General features: G+C 38.6%; 2 protein-coding genes across 2 annotated transcripts; one reads left to right on the forward strand and one right to left on the reverse strand.

Moving 5' to 3' along the window:
- Positions 1–1059: 1059 nt before the first annotated feature.
- LOC139719442 (uncharacterized) lies at positions 1060–3384 on the forward strand. Its single transcript, XM_071630857.1, has 2 exons — positions 1060–2304; positions 3118–3384. The coding sequence occupies exons 1-2, from the start codon at positions 1060–1062 to the stop codon at positions 3382–3384; spliced, it is 1512 nt and encodes a 503-aa protein (XP_071486958.1).
- A 5754-nt stretch (positions 3385–9138) lies between these two features.
- Positions 9139–18316, reverse strand: LOC139719443 (plasminogen receptor (KT)-like). Its single transcript, XM_071630858.1, has 5 exons — positions 18065–18316; positions 15759–15872; positions 13776–13906; positions 10114–10220; positions 9139–9263 (listed from the first exon to the last, which is right to left on the reverse strand). The coding sequence occupies exons 2-5, from the start codon at positions 15837–15839 to the stop codon at positions 9139–9141; spliced, it is 444 nt and encodes a 147-aa protein (XP_071486959.1). The 5' UTR covers positions 15840–15872; positions 18065–18316.
- Positions 18317–18943: the final 627 nt, after the last annotated feature.

Genomic DNA, 18943 nt, shown 5'->3' on the forward strand with positions numbered 1-18943 from the left:
TTCGTAAAGAATCTTTATGAAGTAAAGATGCCCACAAACGCCATCATTTTATTGATTTCACAGTCATTCTTAAATGGATCTATTAAAAGTGGTTTCATGACATTTGCTCCTGCAAAAATTGCTCCCATGAAACATCTGCACCCTAAGCCAAACATAAAGTCTACCCACTAATATAACCGTAGTAATCCTGAAATCCTCACATTAACTACACCTAAAACCCTCACAACCCTAACCCTAGGTTCCTTGGAGAAAATAAGACGGGAGTAAATGTCGTGTCATCATTAAAAGTGTCTAATCATGTTAATCAGGCTACTCTAATGAACGAGTACTACCTCAGTCTGTAATAAAGAGTGACCGAGAATATATTGCAGCGACTAATTTTCTTTTGCATTGTTTACTTGGTGTTAAACTCTCTGTTATGTGTCTAAACTGCAAACCTTTCTAAGAAACACGATACACACAGAGAGTATACATTCAGCTGAACAGGGAGAGTGCGAAGAGATCATGAGGGGAGAAGAGAAAAAGAAAGAAGGAGAAAGAAAGAATGAGAGAGAAAAAGAAAGAAAGAAAGAAAGAAAGAAAGAAAGGTAGCTTTTGTCAGCATCGCCTTGCATTTCAAACTTCACTTGATGTACACGGCTAATCTGCATTTGAATGTGAAGATATGAGAAGCTCACCTGTTCGTAAAAAGTACAGAGTTGTCCCCTATTGATGTGTGGGGTAGTTGTCTGTCAGTTGGTATGTCAGGCATTCGTTTCAAAGGGGTGCAAACACTGTATACTCTTTAGTTCATTGTGCTGAAATTCTTCTAGGTGTCAACAACTGCAACTCGATTTCATTGTGTGTAAATAAAAGGTTCTTCTTAGGGGTCCGCACGTTAGGCCGCTGCGCTTGCCAATTCTACTTTACGTACACTTGTCTAATGTGTGGACGATGATTTATCGTTGAGTTTCTTACGTTTAACACTTCCATGCTCTCTCTGGGCCGAGCCTAGAAAGCGTATTTCGCTCATGGTTTTCTGTGATTTCAATCTTTGATTTTGTGACGACGTGACAACAAATGTCTGCCGACGAGAGCCAAGCGAACATCACGGATCTGTCGGATGTCGTTCAACCGATAATCGCAAATATTTTACGCAATACAACAGAAAGTGAACAGAGCACTCTTCCCAACTCGTCAGATATCATGCCAATCTCTACACTAAATTCTGCTGTTACAAACGACAACGACCCCAACGCGGGATCGAGATCGAGTAACACTACAAGAAGAGGTGATGATACCGTGGCTGTTACCAAAACCGGCCCAATCGACGGAGACATCAACATCACTCACGTTTGGGCATTGTGGGGTGTCGTTATCGCAGCAGGTCTTCTGGTTGTCGTCATCGTTCTCATCATGACGTGCCGCTGCGTCATCTACGTCCAGAAATCGAAGAGCGAGACAAAGAAGCCTCGAAGAAGGCTGCCAAGAATCAGTAGAAAATCGCCCAAGTTGCAGTTAAGGTCTACCGGAGTAATGGCCGACCACAGGGAAGCGAGGAAAGACTTTTTCCACAGCCTGGAACGAGGGAACGCCCAGGCCCGGCGACAGGAGGCAACACAGAGGTGGTTGCGTAGCAACCTAGCCACGTCGCTGCAGTACATGGAAGGATCGGGCAGCGGTGGTCAGCCGGCTTCGTACACGGAGCAGGAATGCATCCCTATGTACGAAACCTCCTTTCGACATGGAGAGTTAGACCGTATTCCAGAAAACAAACAAACCAGAAAAGAATATTCATTTACGCGCACACCTCTAAACCAAAATGGACAACGGATAGAACGCCCGATTATTCACCACCAACAAAGCGACAATGTCAATGGTTTCGTTCGCGTCATCCCAATGGCATGTAACTTGATCCGTGATCAAAACGCGAATATTTCGTTTTCGCCGACGACTCGTGTACAATCACAACATCAGCCTACGCGTCCTCGCTGGCACACGACCGTTCGTCCCGTCACCTTCTCCCATCTCGTCCATCCAGGAACACGCGCCGTCTTCTCCGAGCCGCCAAGATACGCAGCCAGTCGACTACCAATGCGCCGGCACCATCGGCCGACAGGAGGCGATACCGGAGCACGAGGATTTCGTCCCCCTGCAAGTACCGGAAAGCGATGGCGACCTACGAAACAAACGCTGCCAAAGTTCAATTTGGCCGGTGAGGTCATTCTTACGTCATCGGAACCAAGTTTGGTAGGAGTCCCAAGGACTGGGCATAACATCTCACCAAAGTGGGACGACTGGAGTTATGAAAACACGGTGTTTGAGGTAGGAGAACAATTATTTCGTATAAGCAAAGTTGATGACGATGTTGTTGGTGGCGATTTTGTCAACTTTCATGATAATTGATTACAAAGATTAACGACCATCATAATCTCATATTTGTTTTCTTGATCATCTGTGTTATCATTATCCACTGTTATAATACTAATATCAGTTTAAAGTTCACAGGGAGGAGTAAAATTTCTAAATATTGATCGAAGAAAAATAAAGCAATACGAATGTAGCTATAATAAAGATGTGTCGTTTATGATTAGTTACGTGATTGCTCGCACTCCATACAACGAGCAGTGAAAACAGGGGGCTTTGGCATTTACTTACGGCAAGGGGGACTTTAAAATAGATCGACGAATTATTCTCGGAAGATGCATTTGTTGTAGTTGTTGATGTGAAGGGCATGAACACAAGCTGGAAAGCATCTAAACGATTACTTACGATTTGCAAATGAAACACGCCTTAAAATCAGAGCACCTAGAAGCAGGGGCGGATACACAAATTCCGTAAAGGGGAGGCGCCTTTACAAAATTAAAGGGGGGTGCACGCCCCTATTTTTTTATTTCTTTTGTTTTAACAAAAATAAAGAGAGGCGCAAGCCCGCTGCGCGACCCCCCCCCCCCCCTCCAACGGATTCACCACTGTAGAAGAGATAGCTTAAACATAGTATCGAACAGCATAACAAACAAGAAAAAAATATCCGCGGTTTGTGGTAACACAGCCTAACATGATTCACTAGCGTATTTCGTCTGACTGAAAGGTAAAATATGGAAATAACAGTGTGTTTTGCTCTTCATCCTGCTCCAGCCAAACACACCAAGGCTCATGGTGCCCACAAACTCACCCGAGACTGACCAATCGTCATCTCGCTCGCTGGACAGCCTCAACGGAATGAGTGCCGGCGCCAGTCAATGTAACGTGTCGTCAGATGGTAGTCTAACCGTTACCGTGGGAACCAGCAAACGAACATCCTACGAGTGGGATTTTTATGACCCGACCTATCAGAGTAGACCCGTCAGGTTCATGAACGGGGCATACATGCCAGTGATTGGCAGCACACAGTACTGGGTCTAAAAATCTCTCACTATTAATGGAGTGTTCACAGAAGTTGTAATTGTGTAGTGTAACAAAAAGACACCAAAAAATATCCACACAAATATTTCGGTTAGTCTGTACGACGAACTTTTCCCTGAGTGACATAAAAGTCATTTCTTATCAGGAAAAACCTGTTTTCCAGAATAAAGTGTAATGCTGTACAAGCTATGTTTATGAAACATTGACTTGTGATTCATCGTGTGTAGTAGTGACTACATGGTATCAAAAGTGTCATATATATAATATAAAAGTGTAAAATATGTTCTCTTAGTTAACGTCCCTTTCAAGGAAACTTGGTGGTATGTATCTATGTCATCGTTGTGCCACATGAACATTCACGTTAAGACAGCGTTGTATATTTGAGAATCTCCCTAGTGAATCCATATGAAATATCCCTACATAGGAACTTTGTAAAGAAAAATGAACAGCACTCGACAAAATGAACGCCAAACTATTCTGCTTCTTTATATCGAGGAAACTGGAATTCTTCAGTCATTGTCAGTCTCTGTTTTATAGTTGATCTTTGAAGGCCGCTTTGTTTTTGTTTTGATTTTTTTTAATAATCGCTTGCAAAGTAGATGAGTTTCATATCTTACATTAAAAAAAAAACCGTACTAAGATCATTATACTGATGACGTCTTAATGTTTACATATTGACGTTTTGCGTTTTGCAAGTCAAATGAGGCAAATTAAAGTGAATTTATAGTGGATATGGACTCTTTCCGGAGGTCTCTAAATAAAAAGGAAAGTTCCTTCCAGAATGTCTTTACAACAATGTTAGCAATATTCGTATCACTGAATGCTGTTGCTTTCATTATGATCATTATCAACGTTATCATTTTATTACCATCTACTAGTATATAATCGTCACTGTCAGTACAATGATTGGATCGAGGTAGAACGCGAACTAGGCGTTATATATAGTAAAAGAAGTCAAGATATCTACAATGTCGTTCGTTCACTGCTATTGAAACTCCGTAAACTTATCGACCTCATATTTTGTTGGGTTTTTTGTCCTAATATTTATCAGGCTTCATTAAAATACGAACTGAAGTCACGCAAGAGGGCAATCGTTACAAAGACCACCTTTCCGTTTTATATGAACTGTAGCGTTTATCGTTTTCCGCTAAAGCTAGTGAATAATCGTTACAAGTATACAATTTTCTGTTTTATGTGAACTGTAGCGCTCAGCATTTTTGTTAAGTCACGTAATTGAATAATCATTACACTTACCATTTTTCTGTTTTATTTGAAGTGTCAACAGTGCGATGCATTGACTATGGTTGTCATTAAAATGACACTTGCGTAAAAAGCAAAGTTTGACTGCTCTACCATCTTTATTGTCTACAAATCTAAGTTACCACATTGAACTGATCCTATTAGATCCTACTACAATGTAGTATCACTGCTACGCTAACTATAAACCAATGGTGTAAAAAAAGTGACTTCCTACAGTACTAGAACAAGTGCGGCCGTCTCCATAATAATGTGTGATTGGGCAAGTGTCGATATTGTGACGTCATGAACGTAGTCCTCTCGTGTAGTGGATGGCTGGGTGATTTAATGATTGTATTTGTTTAGCTACACGTTCACACATAACGGCTACCAAGGCTACATTTTCCACATCAAAATCACAACATCTCATTATGGGAATTGGCCTGAAGTACAGCACTGCTATGTGAATACTATGCTCTCTAATAATGTAACATTCTCAAGTGAATCTATCTGTCTATATCTATCTATCTGTCCATCTATCTATATATCTATCTATCTATCCATCCATCCATCCACCCATCTATCCATCCATCCATCCATTTATCTATCTATCTATCTATCTGTCCATCCATCTATCTATCTACAGACTCCCAATCTTGCTGGCTGAATATATGAATGATTTGGTTCAAAGATAAGAAAAAAAAGCATCTCCCATAGGAGTGTGTAGTAAAGTTATCAATAAATAAAAATAGATAACTCCTACTGAAATATGAACTGGAATTGGTCAAAATTCAGATTCTTTCCTCCAAATTCAGAATGGTTGGGAGGTATGTTTCTATTTTTCTATCTGTTTGTCTGTCTCTCTGTCTGTCTGTCTCTCTGTTTGTCTATCTACTTACCCATCTATCAATCTACTGTATAAATACACATAGGACCTTCATACATACATGTACACACGGACACAGACACAAAGCCAGACAGACAGACACACACACACACAGACACACACACACACACACATTATACATGCACACAGATATCCTCAACATACAAGCATAACTTCTCAGCATTTCTTAGTGCAAATTTTAAGGGCATTAGTGCTTTGACAGAATAAGTTCTCACTAATATAGACTTTATTCATATAAATGTGCCTCAAAACATAAGGCACTGTCACACTGACTAAACAATGGACATGTGTACAATAAAAAACAACTGACTATTACAGTCTATAAACATTTACAGTACTTAGAATGCACCATGATCTCTGTATTCTTCTGGTACTTATAAAATATTTGTGACATTAGTCATGATTACAGAGAAAATGATGCAAGACTAACATTTGAAAACAGAACTACACCTCAGCAGCTACAGTATCTCTGAAGACTGCCACAATCTCTTAACCCTTTCTCTGCCACGGACTTTGGACATTGTATATAAGGCTATGGGGTTTTCTGTGCCAATCAGCACTCAAGCATACAAAGGACTCAACTGAAAGATCGGTCTGTATCTGGTCGTCAGGGATACGTTCCGCGGGGACTGCGTCTGGCTTCACGGAATCCCCTCTTATGAGGAAAGCGATAACGTCAAAAAAAAGATAAAAGACTCCTCTGGACAGACGGACCTTTCAGTCTAACAAAGGACTATTCACATGACATATCCCAGAATTGATTTGGATAATAATTTCAAGGGATTTTTCATGTGGTATAAAAAACTAGTAAACTCGCAAAACGTCTACATATGTGTATTTGCATTGCTACACATTTATACACAACTCTTCCTCAAAGCCATCACATGGGGGCATATCATCCAACACTGTTAGCACATCATTCTACAACATTGCATAGTGAATTACTGTTCAAGTTGAGCCCAAATGCACTCAGCTTTGCCCAGAACCACACTTACTTTTGAGGCTGACTTGTGTGAGGAGAACTGGATACCATCAATAGGTATAGCAATACAACTAATCTCTTAAAACACTTAACATCACTATGGCACAAATAAGACATTATAACTAATTAAAGAAACAAAGAGACAAAATTAATGAGCTCCTGCTACGTTGTCACAAGCTATTATTCCTACAGAAGTGCATGGCTTGATTTATGAGCACCATGGACACAACCATGTAACTACAAGCATACACACTATTTCAATGCATTTTGTAAATTGAGGTCACATTCCCTACGACCTTTGCCCTTTAGCCCCTAGAGGTTACTTGTGATGTCGCTAACAAAAAGGAAGCTGCAATTGTCATACTATGGTACATGGGAGTTGATTGCATTGGAGCAAAATTTGTAAAGTATACATCTATGTGTACTGCAACAGGTTGGAAAACACAGGTTCTAGTACACGCTGCAAGATCTTACTCTATGTCTACACTGAGACACAATTTCCTTTATTGGTCTCAAATTTAGCGACCACTAAAATCTACATTAATTTCAGTGAAATGTACACTACATCTACAAAAGGAAAATTGAATTTGTCATATTTCAAAGATAATCCTTTTTGCAGCTGCAGTCATAAACTATTTCAAAATTTTCCTTTGATTTCTTCACTTTGACTGTCCCTGAGTTTGGATATGCATAATTAGTCTCAAAGGTCAAGGGTCAAGGTTAAAAAGAGGAGTTATCAAGCAACCTGCATGCTAAGATAGATGATAAGATAAAGGATAAGTATAACTGCTTTTTGTGATCACTACATTCTGTGATGACCTTTTCACTCACTTCTCTTCTTTCAACTGAAGGGACCACCCTCTTCCAGACATCAAGTGAAATGACTTTTTAAAATGAACATATCCAAAACTCTTTAAACTACTGTAAGAGTGGAAATTTTCGCGGTGTTGAAATTTTCACGCATTTCGCGCAATCAGAAACTAGCGCGAAAATAAAAGCGTGCGAATATTTCTGCTTGCCATATTGTCCTGTGCGTGATGTCTTGATTCCGCGGAATTAAAAACACGTGAAACTCTTCTTACCCGGCCAAGCGGGAAAAATCAGTTGCGCAAAAATATTCACTTTTGCAGTAGTCTCTGAGAAGAGAATTCATATACCAGCATGAAGTCACTCAATAATGAAATGCCAAGTGCAAGGACAGTGCATTTTGACTGTAATCATAATCTTTTCCCATGACACAGCTCTTCCTAGACTAATTAGCATTAAGACATACAATATGATAAATAGTTGGTTGACACAAATAAACTTTTATTGCTCATCGTTTGAAAAGGAACCCATCCTTCTCTATCAAAATTAACTGTATTCTTCAGAAACATTAAGAATTCTCAAGCTGCTGGAAAACACATCTTCACACAGCGTCTCTCCCGACAGTTACTGGTAGGGGTTCCAAAGCAAAGAATAAGTTGCACCCATTGGCCATTACCATGTATGGCAGGTCATATTTTGCACTGTTATCACTTTTGGAGTTGACTGATATTTGTGAAGCTTGCAACACATTAGTATGTTGCCTCACATATTGCAACATATATCTTTGCATTGCATATGTGATATGTCATCATGAAAGCCATATAATGTCAGGAAACTATAAGGTGTTTTTTTTTTCTTTTGGCAAATGTGAATTTGTTAGATGATAAGCTTTAAATTGATGTATTAATTTGCCCTACTTCATTACAAGGAAAATATTTAGAAACTGTAATGGTTACATTCTATTTGCTAAAGTCAGCTTTATGCAAATTTGTCTTCATTTTATAACCTCCAACTTTATATGGGTAACATATGATGATGGATCATGTATCATGGGAAAACACAGCCTTTGCTTCTTGACAAAGGATGATATCTATTCCTCATTTCATGGTTATGGTTCCCAATTGCTAAGTTAACCATGTAAAAAAATCCTCAGCAGTCCAGATTCACAAAATATATGGCATATATCATACAATGTAGCTAAGAAGTATCAGATGTGTATGTTACTCACTAAAGTGCACTCTTCCTAACCTGTCATTGAGTTGAATTTCACGTTTGCTTTTCACGACACACAACTATTTCATGATAAACTCTAACTTCCTTTTCAAAAATTATAATTGCAAGCATGAAACAAAACTGCTAAAGAAAGTGTTACAGCACTTTGCCAGTCACTGAATGAGGCTAGAGGCTGGGGCCAAGAAGACCACAGTACACAGCTGGAGTCAATGGCAATAAATTCAGTATCAGGGAGAAGGAAAAGTATGCTGTTCTACAAAGCTCTGTAACAGCTTGTTGGACTATCATGAGTGACCTTTACAAGGTCATATAAAGTTTGCAAAAGGGACCTGAAAAAAAAAATGCTGCATTACCAAGGACAGGCCTTGAAACAGAACGGAGAAGATGTTTAAGACCTTTTATGACTAGAATATTAATCAAATCATAATGTGTTCAGTGGTCTCCAGAGTGTAGACATTGGTTGGTGTGGCTGCTGAGTTTGTTCTGGATATTTCTCTATTTTCTCCTTTGCCCTACACACATGGAGATCTAATGCAGTTAAGACATTGCCTAAAATGAAATCATCAAAGAGGGCGCCAGACAACTTTATTTATTCCTTCTTGCCTGATGGGTTGGCTCCTGCTAGCCTGCCTGCTTCAATGGAGTCAAAGGTCGGAAGACCGGCTGGCATGGCTAGGATACCATGCTCGTCAGTCATGATGCGTTCCGCTTCAGCTGTAACATATCAACGTGGAGACAGAGTGAGAGAGAGAAAAAAAAAGATGATGATGACACTCATATTTAACCCACTGAGGATAGGCTGATTTTGCTACAACACACATTTCCCATAGACACTTGCCCGAGTATACTCAGTACTCATCCTCAACGGGTTACAGCACATTCAGAAATCTAACTGTCTTTTCGTTAGCCCTAAAATGTTTACTAAGATGTTTTCACAAAGCTGACAATTCATAGATGAGTAAAACTGGATATAGTCTTCCCATTTTTTCTTGGGCTTTTTTTCTGACATAATCTTACTACAGATTTTCATTTGACTTTTTGAGAGAGACCCCAATGCATTACTTTGCCTCTCCAACATCTGAAGAGGAAAGATATTTTGTGTGGTAAGATTAGCAAGAATACAACACCCTTACTTAACTTTATGCAAAGTTGTGACTTTATAATTTTTGCTTTCTGTAGAAACTTTAAATTTCCAGCCTTCCATCTCCAAGACAGACAGCCTGTTCTACTTATTCATCAGCATTCAGAGTTACACACTTTTTGGTGCTATTTACATGTATCTACGTAATACTAAGACATTCAAAGTATCATTTAATGGAATTCACTTAAATTATGATCTTATTTTACTCTTTCATTTGTGAGAGTAAGTGCTTTCTGGTAACTTTCCCCCTATCTGTGTATAGGCTGGGGGGGGGGGGGGATTTCATCAAGTGTTTTGTTGCTCTCAGCCAATCAGATGCAATGATTTCAGAGCTTACAACAGTGGTAAGTGACTGACAAGTTTCATGAAACGCTGCCCAGATATTTTTATGATGAGTGGTAAGGAACACGTGACTACACTCACCCCGTATCCTCTCCACCTTAGTGTTATAGCAATAGTCCCACTGGTAGCCAACGATGAAAGTAAGAGGAAGAAGTGGAGCAAGGGCTGCTCTCCTTCCCCTGGCAGCTCTGTCTCAATAAAAGAAAATATGATGATTGCAGATGAATGAATAACTTGCAATTTGGGAATTAACAGAATACTGCCACAAACATACTTATAAAAGAGTAATTGCTACAGACCAGAAAGTATAAAAAAGACAGGTCAGGGGAAGTACATTTGACGCTGAATTCCCACACACATTAACATAGAACCTTTGAATAGTCATGGTACCAGGAGATATGCTGGATTTTAAGAAATTCCAGTTAGTCTTAAAATTTCTTGAAAAAAAAATCAGCATAATACAGTTTGTGTGAGAGACACACAAAGCAGAATCCCTCACAATTGATTACCTATGACAGAAAGTGCATGAGGACAAGAGTATGTACAGCCTGCTATACATCTTCAAATTCTACAAGCATGATCACTACATGCTTTTTATGTGATGTCTATTTTACACACATACGTAATGTGAAAGTGGGCCAGAAATCGATTCTCACACACAAATAAGTCCCCTGTAAAGAAATTGAGTCATAACTATTTTGAACGACGTTTAAACAAGGCTGATAGAAGTGAGATACAGCACAGAGCTAAATACTTCATCAAGCATTTGAGAAATACAAAACTGATTATCAAGTATTTGTTAAAAGATGTGTTTTTATGTTAGCATTGTTAAAAAGACAACTTCTGAAAATGCTTTTAACCCATTCCATACTGAATTTTGAAACCTCCATAGACTTCACTTCATACACAGGCCACCGAGTTCCCGTATGGAATAGGTTAAAAGGCAAAATATACGAAATGAGCAAAGTTACTGATGACCAATTCTGGAGATACATTTTTAATTGACCTCAAGTAAATTCATCATTTTCCTGTACCCAAAGATGCGGTGTACAAGTTTTGTTATGGCAAGAGGTTTACCACAAACAGATATCTTTCAAATTCATTGTAAAGTTCAGACTAACATAAAGGAGCCCTCTGTGGCATACTTTACCATCTAACCTATCAAGTCTTTGAGATATAAGATATACAGTAAAAGCAATGTTCTACATTCGGGCAAGTCCAAGATAAGGTCCCCTCAGAAGGCAAAAATTCATCTTTGCTCAATATTGACATGTTTGGTATCATTTTGAAGCTTATGAGTTGAAGTTTTGATTTCCATGGAGGAAAAAATTATATTACGTAAATTTATGCAAATTTCAAGGGCTTCATTTGCATAATTGTGAAACACAGCGTTACGTATGGGACATTTATAAAAATTCATATTAATTCAAAGGAAAGCAAATGATATTTGATTAATATGTGGACATAAGAAGTTCATCAAATAGTTTAACTTTGTATGAAAATTTAGGGATTATGCAAATGATTATGCAAATTAGCTCGTGTCCTATCATGAGATGTCCCATACGTAACAAATTGAGGTCATTTTTTTAGGTTTTTTCTGAAATTGCTAAGGTTATATTAATGCCCTTTTGGAAAGTTCTAATTTATTGTTTAGAGAAATTAAATACCATAGAAAAAAGAAAAAACAGCAAAAGGAATATTTTTTATGAGGCATTGAAATAATGTTACGTATGGGACAAATGCGTTACGTATGGGACATCCTCATACATAATGCATGTGAATGCATGTAGCTAGCTGGGAAGGTCTCTCAGTACACAAATGGTCAATCATCCTGAAGAAAGCATCCCAACATTGTAACTACTTTTTGAGTTATAGACACTTTAAACAATACATGTACTTGACTGAACAATTTTCAGAAAGGGGGAGTGGAAATGGCAAAATACACAATGAAAAATCAGCATTAAAGGGATGGTATAGTTTTTTGTAGAAACGGGGATTCAGTTTTCAACATTTAATGAGATGATTGGAAACCAATTATATGAATTACTAAAGAGCATACAATCCTAAGACAAGAGGAATTCAAAGTTTAGTGATGGAGATCCAATTTGAAATGGTTGTCATATAAATATTTAAAAAAAATATAAAGTAAAATGATTTTCTTTTATTGCAAGTGATACAAAAATTGTCCTTATTCAGGTTTCAATAATAGCCACGACAAAATTCATGGGTATACATACTGAGGTGTGACTTGAATCAATGACCTGACTGCTAGACAGACATCATATATCTACTCGATCACTGAGGTTCCACGCAGCAGGTATTGCTTATTTATAAAAATTAATATTTCTTGTGTCAAGTTGTTTTTTATTGAAACGAAATGGCAAACTGCCCATCATCAATGGAAGTAAACACTTTAAACTATTCAATTTTTCAGTAGTAACTATCCTGATAGAAATAGGGCATACACGTGTACATACTCCGGTTGGTCATAAAAATATAGAGTATGATTAAATATGATTATGATGGCAAATATTTGGGGAATATTGTTCCCTTGTCAATCTGAATCAGTATTTGAGTAGTTTCAACTGATTCCATTTCAATAATTATGCAAAAAATACCCATAAACATGTCTCTCCACACACTAAACGAATGGGGGACAAAGGGCATGCATACTCAGGTTGGTCATAAAAATATAAAAATATGATTGAATATGATTAGGATGGTGAATATTTGGGGAATATTGTTTCCTTGACAATCTGGATCAGTATTTGAGTAGTTTCAACCGATTTTACTTCAATAATTATGCAAAATACCCATAAACATGGTTCTTCACACACTAAATGAATGGGGGACAAACTGTCCCATACGTAACTGTCCCATACGTAACACGTCATGTCTGTCTTTAATTAGAACCTGTAATTAGAGCTTTTTACCTAATGACACGAAACTTACCTGTGATAATCTTGAGTGTTGTGACTTTCATCACAGGGAGTTACAAGTTGTAGAATGAAATACTTTCAGAGAGTTTTGAGGTTGAAAAAAATGTTCAAAAAAACAAAATTTTTCTGGTCCCATACGTAACGGCACTTATTTTCTCTTCTAGAATAATATTGTGAAGGTAATTTTTCTCCATTTTTTGCATGATTATACTTCTCCTAGATATCAATCACCATGATAAAGTTTAATATGATCAAAAGCCATTAACACTATTTTTCAGGTCATAAAAGTCTCTGAATGTCCCATACGTAACGCGCGTGTTATCTTGGACTTGCCCATTCATTCTTTTGATACCTACGCAGAATTCCAAATGACTGCAGATGATAAAATAAATACCAACCAAGACATACTGATACAGGGGGAAAACAACTTTCTGATGGAAAACATATTCTATCTCATTTTGTTGCCATATTTTCTAGATTATTTGGGGGTAAGAAAGAAAATATTGTAAACTAAATATGATAATAACACAATAACACACAAGCTGGCAGCCTTGCAAATGCTTAGTGCTCAGTAAAACATGACATATGGACTTCCTGTTTCTTTGCATTTTCATTTCTGCATTCCAATAAGTTTAGTCAAGCTAGTAAACACAAAATAAAGCATAAAACTTCATAACAAATGGAAAAAGTGGAAACAAAAAACCCCAAAAAAGTCCACAGGAGTATAAACTAACATTTACCTCAGGATATTTACATAAACAAATAAAACAAGCACACTGCTCAACAAAAAGCTTGATTTCTCACCCTGCTAGTCCAACTACTGCCATGACACCATAGAAAGATGCAAGCCAATTAAACAACTCTCTGGACCCAGCTAGCTGCATGGCCATCATTCTCTCTCGCATCTGGTTCTGCATCTGGATCTGGCGTCCAAGCTAGGAGTCAAATCACGGAAGAGTTGCATCATAAAACTGATGAAGATCTCCAGGTATCAAAGAAATCATAGGGTACAGAATAAGTCTCTTCTATCAAAAGAGGCATACATGTGTACTACAAGTCTACTCTCAAACCCTGTAGTTGGGAGTTCTAAGAAAAAGTACTGCAGGTCTATTCTATTTTCAACACAGCACCTGCATGCTTGTTGGTCACATCTGTACAATTTACGAGTTCATGTGATATTGAATATCACACCTTGCCCCTTTGCAAAGAAAATCACATAGTAGCAATATCATTCATAGTACAGCATGTACGTTATATTGAAGATGTAATGCCCTATTATTTGCAAACTCTGAAACCTCATGACATAAACAAACAAACAAACAAACAAAAACAAACAAGCAAAAACAAATGGCAGATAAAGAAAAATGTCTACAGATGTGACTGCATAGCTTAGAATTGTTTCTCGAAACTTGAGTCATATTTCACCAGTGAAATAGAATAAATCATAACTGTCAAGGGAATGAGCAGTGCCAGCCAATCAACATGTACACTGGGTTCAATGCAGTAATATCTTATATGCAGCTAAGCTGCATCAAGTTGTATATGGTTGGTAATTGAAAGCGTCAAATTGATCCACAGATATACTTGTATTAAATTCAATTTTCCTTTTAGCTTTCCATAGAGTTTAATTTCAACACATGCCCCTTATTTCTTCTACCCCTTAGTCTCCCATACATCCCAATTCCTCTCCCCTTCCTTGTGCCTTTTATACAATTTCCAATACCTTCTCAGAGACTCCAACCCCAAGCACCTTCTGATCTGGAGATTCTCCCGCCCGAAACCCCTAGCAAACGGGAGACTCCAAGTTGATGTGTGCGAAGCGCGAAGTTCCTAGGATTCTAAATGTTCTCTGGTGCTATCTAAGGCTTATTTTTTCAACATACGATAGAAATAAGCAAGAAATCCTTTCCACCGGGAGACACAGAGCCAGGGCGGGAGAAATCAAATCTCAAACGGGAGAACGGGAGATTGTGCAAAAATGGGCTTTCGGCGGGAGATCTCCCATCGAAAACGGGAGAGTTGGAGTCTCTGCCTTCTTTACTTCTCACCCATCTCCACATGAACACCTCATGACTCTTTTGTTCTGCTCCACCTCATGTTTAAGTTCAGCTCATGAACACCTAATCTTTACTTTCCATTGGTTCTTTCTATGACCTCAGGTCACACTCTTTTCCTTAGCATTTTGATTGGTTTGTGTAGTCTATGATTTAAATATGCAAATGGAAATAACTTGTGGGTTCTTGATAAAGAATCAGTCTACCACTGGAACTCACTGAGAGTGAGAGAGGACCTCCTTCTTCTGCCTCTCCCTTTTTGCCCTTAATGTTTGTTGGAGGTTGACAAAATACTTCCCAGCTTGTGGAGTGCCGAGTGACTAGCTGATGATGATTTTGGACACCAGAATGAGTGTTACAGTTATATTATTACTCCAACTCTCCCGCTTTCGACAGGAGATCTTCCGCTGAAAGCCCGTTTTTGCAAAATCTCCCGTTCTCCCGCTAGAGATCTAATTTCTCATGCCCTGGCTCTGTGTCTCCTGCTTGAAATGATTTCTTACTGAGTGTCATCGTATGTTGAAAAATAAGCATGAGATGGCACAAGAGAGCACATAACACCCTAGAGCGGGACTCTGGAGGGCCGCCGAGGAACTTCGTACTTTGCGCTCGTGATGTGCGCCTCGTGCACACCGAAGTTGGAGTCTCCCGTTTACTAGGGTTTTCAGGCGGGAGAATCTCCAGATCAGAAGGTGCTTGAGGTTGGAGTCTCTGCTCCTAAACAAGAACTTACTGTAGTCACTTGCATCTCTGACATGAACTCCTTGTTCTTCTGGAAGCTCTCATCCATAGCTTTTGCCATGAAGGACCCCATGATGAAATCGTCTTGTTCCTCTCAGTCTAGAAACTGAACAATGATTTAATGGTAAACTGTAAATGTGAAACAAAATGAAACACTTCAAACTAAAAAAAATATCGTCATAATAACTTGTACAGGTGATGAATGCAGTCAAATTACTGACAAATGCTGAATTGCTCTCAGCACTGGATGCTATGTTAAAGCTATTGGCTGTCTCCAAGTGCTGCAGTATTTTGTAGTGTTAATGCATTACTCACATAGCTTCTATCAGTAGTATCAGCAAGAGTTAATCTGAAATATATTTAATTATGAAGACGGCAGTACCAGGTACTGTACATCTATGCAGTAATGTACTCTCAATCTTTGTTTTTGGCCTGAATTGCTTGTGTTTAGACCTTCCTAATTTATGTCCACTACTTGTTAACATTTTTCATGTATCGAAGCCGGAATTTGTTCTGGTGTTAAGATGTTAGGTTAAAGGTCAAGCAAGCTTTGGGATACTGTACACAATCTTTGTGGAATTTGAAGTGAAGGCAAAAGTTAATTTACAGTATTTAAAAGTCACAGGCAATAAATACCACCTTACCTAATGTTTGAGCTTTTGCTCAGCAATTTAGAAACATTCTATAATATCACATCATCACTGCTGCATTGGGTTGCTACTCACAGCTCAAATCCAACCTTTATGCACTTTAGCAGTCATTTTTTAAATGTCTGCTTGTCAAAGTAGGACAATAAGATGAAAAATTACATTGCTCAGATGTCTGATGGAAAGCTACTTAATGCCATGGTTAATGATATTAATAGAACTGTCTGCTTTTGTGTTACAGTGCTGTTGATCTTTAGAAAAGTGTAATTAGTCCATAACATAGCTCAGCTGTAATGACCCGCTAATGAGCATCCCACCAATACCAATCTAAATCCCAGTGGGCATTGCATGGGTCATATTTCTCCTCCTGGGCCCCGTTGCAAGAAAGTTGCAATCAATTGCAAATAATTGCTAATTTTGAAACAACCATTCTGATTGGCTCAGGGTCTGCCCTATTAAGAAGACATGCAATGCATGCAACAATGATTTTGATTGGCCAGTGACAATCAGTTGCAAGTTGCGTTTAAACGCAAAGTTTCTAGCAACGGGGCCCTGGTCTAATTACACACAGCCCTAGCAGTCGCTGTACACAAGTGTCGCGACAGTCTGGTCGGGCTACTTCTGGGCCCCGTAAAACTTGTTATCAGTAACAAGTTACGATAGTTGTTATAAGCTACTGAAATCCTTGCATCTGACTGGCTGAGAGCAAATCTGTCACAGAAATGTGGCAGTTGTTACTCATAAATAGTTCCATGAAACGGGACCCTCGTTTCTCTCGATCATGCTCCCTACACACCAGTGTAGAACATACTCCTCCGACTCTGACACTCCGAGTTTGTATAGGGTAGTAGGATCGGCATGATCGGAGCTGTCCCAAGCCCAAGGCTGAGCTGACCTCGCATGATTATTCATCAGGGAGGAAAGATGTCACCTCCCTGCTAAGTGCTACTGTAATGTACGGTACTACTACGAGAGATTCTACGGGCAAAATCAGTTTGCCTACAAACCCCAGGGCGCTCCTTGTACACAGTTTATACTGCGCTACGCATTGGGGTCAGTTACAGTTTGCCCAAACATGTTTCCCATTCTTCATCATCATTATCATTTTATCATTGTTAGAATTTAGATTATCTAACATTTAGCTACCTTAGCTAGACAATCATTCATTCGACCAAAAAAACAATTCAATTCAGTACGTACACATAATTCATAATTGCGATAAATATGATAGATTTCTCTTAGTCTTATTGTAAACAAATGGTTTTGTTTTATGCTCTGTAGATGCATAAATACATTAATAGAGACCTAAAGGTCAAAGATAACTTCTGAACTCACGACCTGTGCGTGAATTGTTGAAGGGGTGACAAAGCGCATCGCACTACCGACGAGCGCCCTAGCAATAAATTTACAAACACAATCCTGTACAACACAACACGTAACTAACAGATCGTAAACTAAAAAGAAATTTCACATCGCAATGCTGTATACGTATTGCCACAGTTAGCGCTAACACTCCTGTAGTAGATCGTTCAATGCCAATGCCACAATGGCCTTGTACAAATATCTGGCAAGCTAGACGGTATACATAGACATATTACATGTAACGTGTTAAATACTAAAATAGGCCAGTGCAGTGGATTTCCATACTTACGACGGCTACACGCTACAGTATCACGACTCCGAGTCGTCGAACTTCTCGGCGATCACTTAGCTTTCGTTGCTTGATCGATGTCCCAAATCACATGAGTCGTAACATACGGATAGGTTTGCCCATTTAGTATTCAACAACTCCAATGCTGGCCATGCGCTGACGGGGATTTTCGGTTTCTAATGAAATTTACGTGTACCAGCTCCTCATTCTCAGTCACATTCGTCAAAGTCAGGTGAAAAACGACCCGGCCCCCTTTTTGGATCGGCAGCCGTAAACATCACCCACGCGTTAGTTAGTCTAATGTCAAAACGTACCAATGAGTTAATTTCAGTCACCGTCACTGTGTGTTCACTGTGCACACAGCATCATCTATCTTTCTTTCTTTCTTTCTTTCTTTCTTTCTTTCTTTCTTTCTTTCTTTCTTTCTTTCTTTCTTTCTTTCTTTCTTTCTTTTTTTCTTCTTTCTTCCTTTGCTTGTTTGTTTGTTTGTCCGCTGTTTCTTTTTTTCTTTAATTCTTCTCAATTTCTTTAGTTTCTTTCTTTAATTCTTTCTCTCTTTCTTTCTTTCTTTTTTTTTTCTCAATTTCTTTCGATTTTTTTCTTTAGTTCTTTCTTTCTTTCTTTCTTTCTTTTTTCTTGTTTCTTTTTTTGTTTTTAGCTGAGTTGCATGGGGTCAGTGAAATAATATTGCTTGTGGCCTATCGAAACCGCGTGTATACCGACATGATGCATTACATAGTCTTATATAAAACATGCATGCTTTTCCACAACCATGTGCTTGCATATTTTGTAACCCCCCTGTCAAAGATACTCATTTTCATGTGTAGTCCGCGGATCATATCACCGACGACAAGAGCTTACAAGAGCCACAGCTTACAA

Source organism: Diadema antillarum, unplaced genomic scaffold, assembly GCF_040938485.1.
Source record: "Diadema antillarum isolate AM-2024a unplaced genomic scaffold, OU_Dant_1.0 scf00000110, whole genome shotgun sequence".
Taxonomy (NCBI): Eukaryota; Metazoa; Echinodermata; class Echinoidea; order Diadematoida; family Diadematidae; genus Diadema; species Diadema antillarum.

Excerpts from the sequence above, each read along its gene's own strand:
- LOC139719442 (XM_071630857.1), top strand. The coding sequence starts at position 1,060 with ATGTCTGCCGACGAGAGCCAAGCGAACATCACGGATCTGTCGGATGTC. Across the intron at positions 2,305-3,117 it reads ATGAAAACACGGTGTTTGAG|CCAAACACACCAAGGCTCAT; the intron begins GTAGGAGAACAA and ends ATCCTGCTCCAG.
- LOC139719443 (XM_071630858.1), bottom strand. The coding sequence starts at position 15,839 with ATGGGGTCCTTCATGGCAAAAGCTATGGATGAGAGCTTCCAGAAGAAC. Across the intron at positions 13,907-15,758 it reads CAGAGATGCAAGTGACTACA|CTTGGACGCCAGATCCAGAT; the intron begins GTAAGTTCTTGT and ends TTTGACTCCTAG. Across the intron at positions 9,264-10,113 it reads TAAGGTGGAGAGGATACGGG|CTGAAGCGGAACGCATCATG; the intron begins GTGAGTGTAGTC and ends GATATGTTACAG.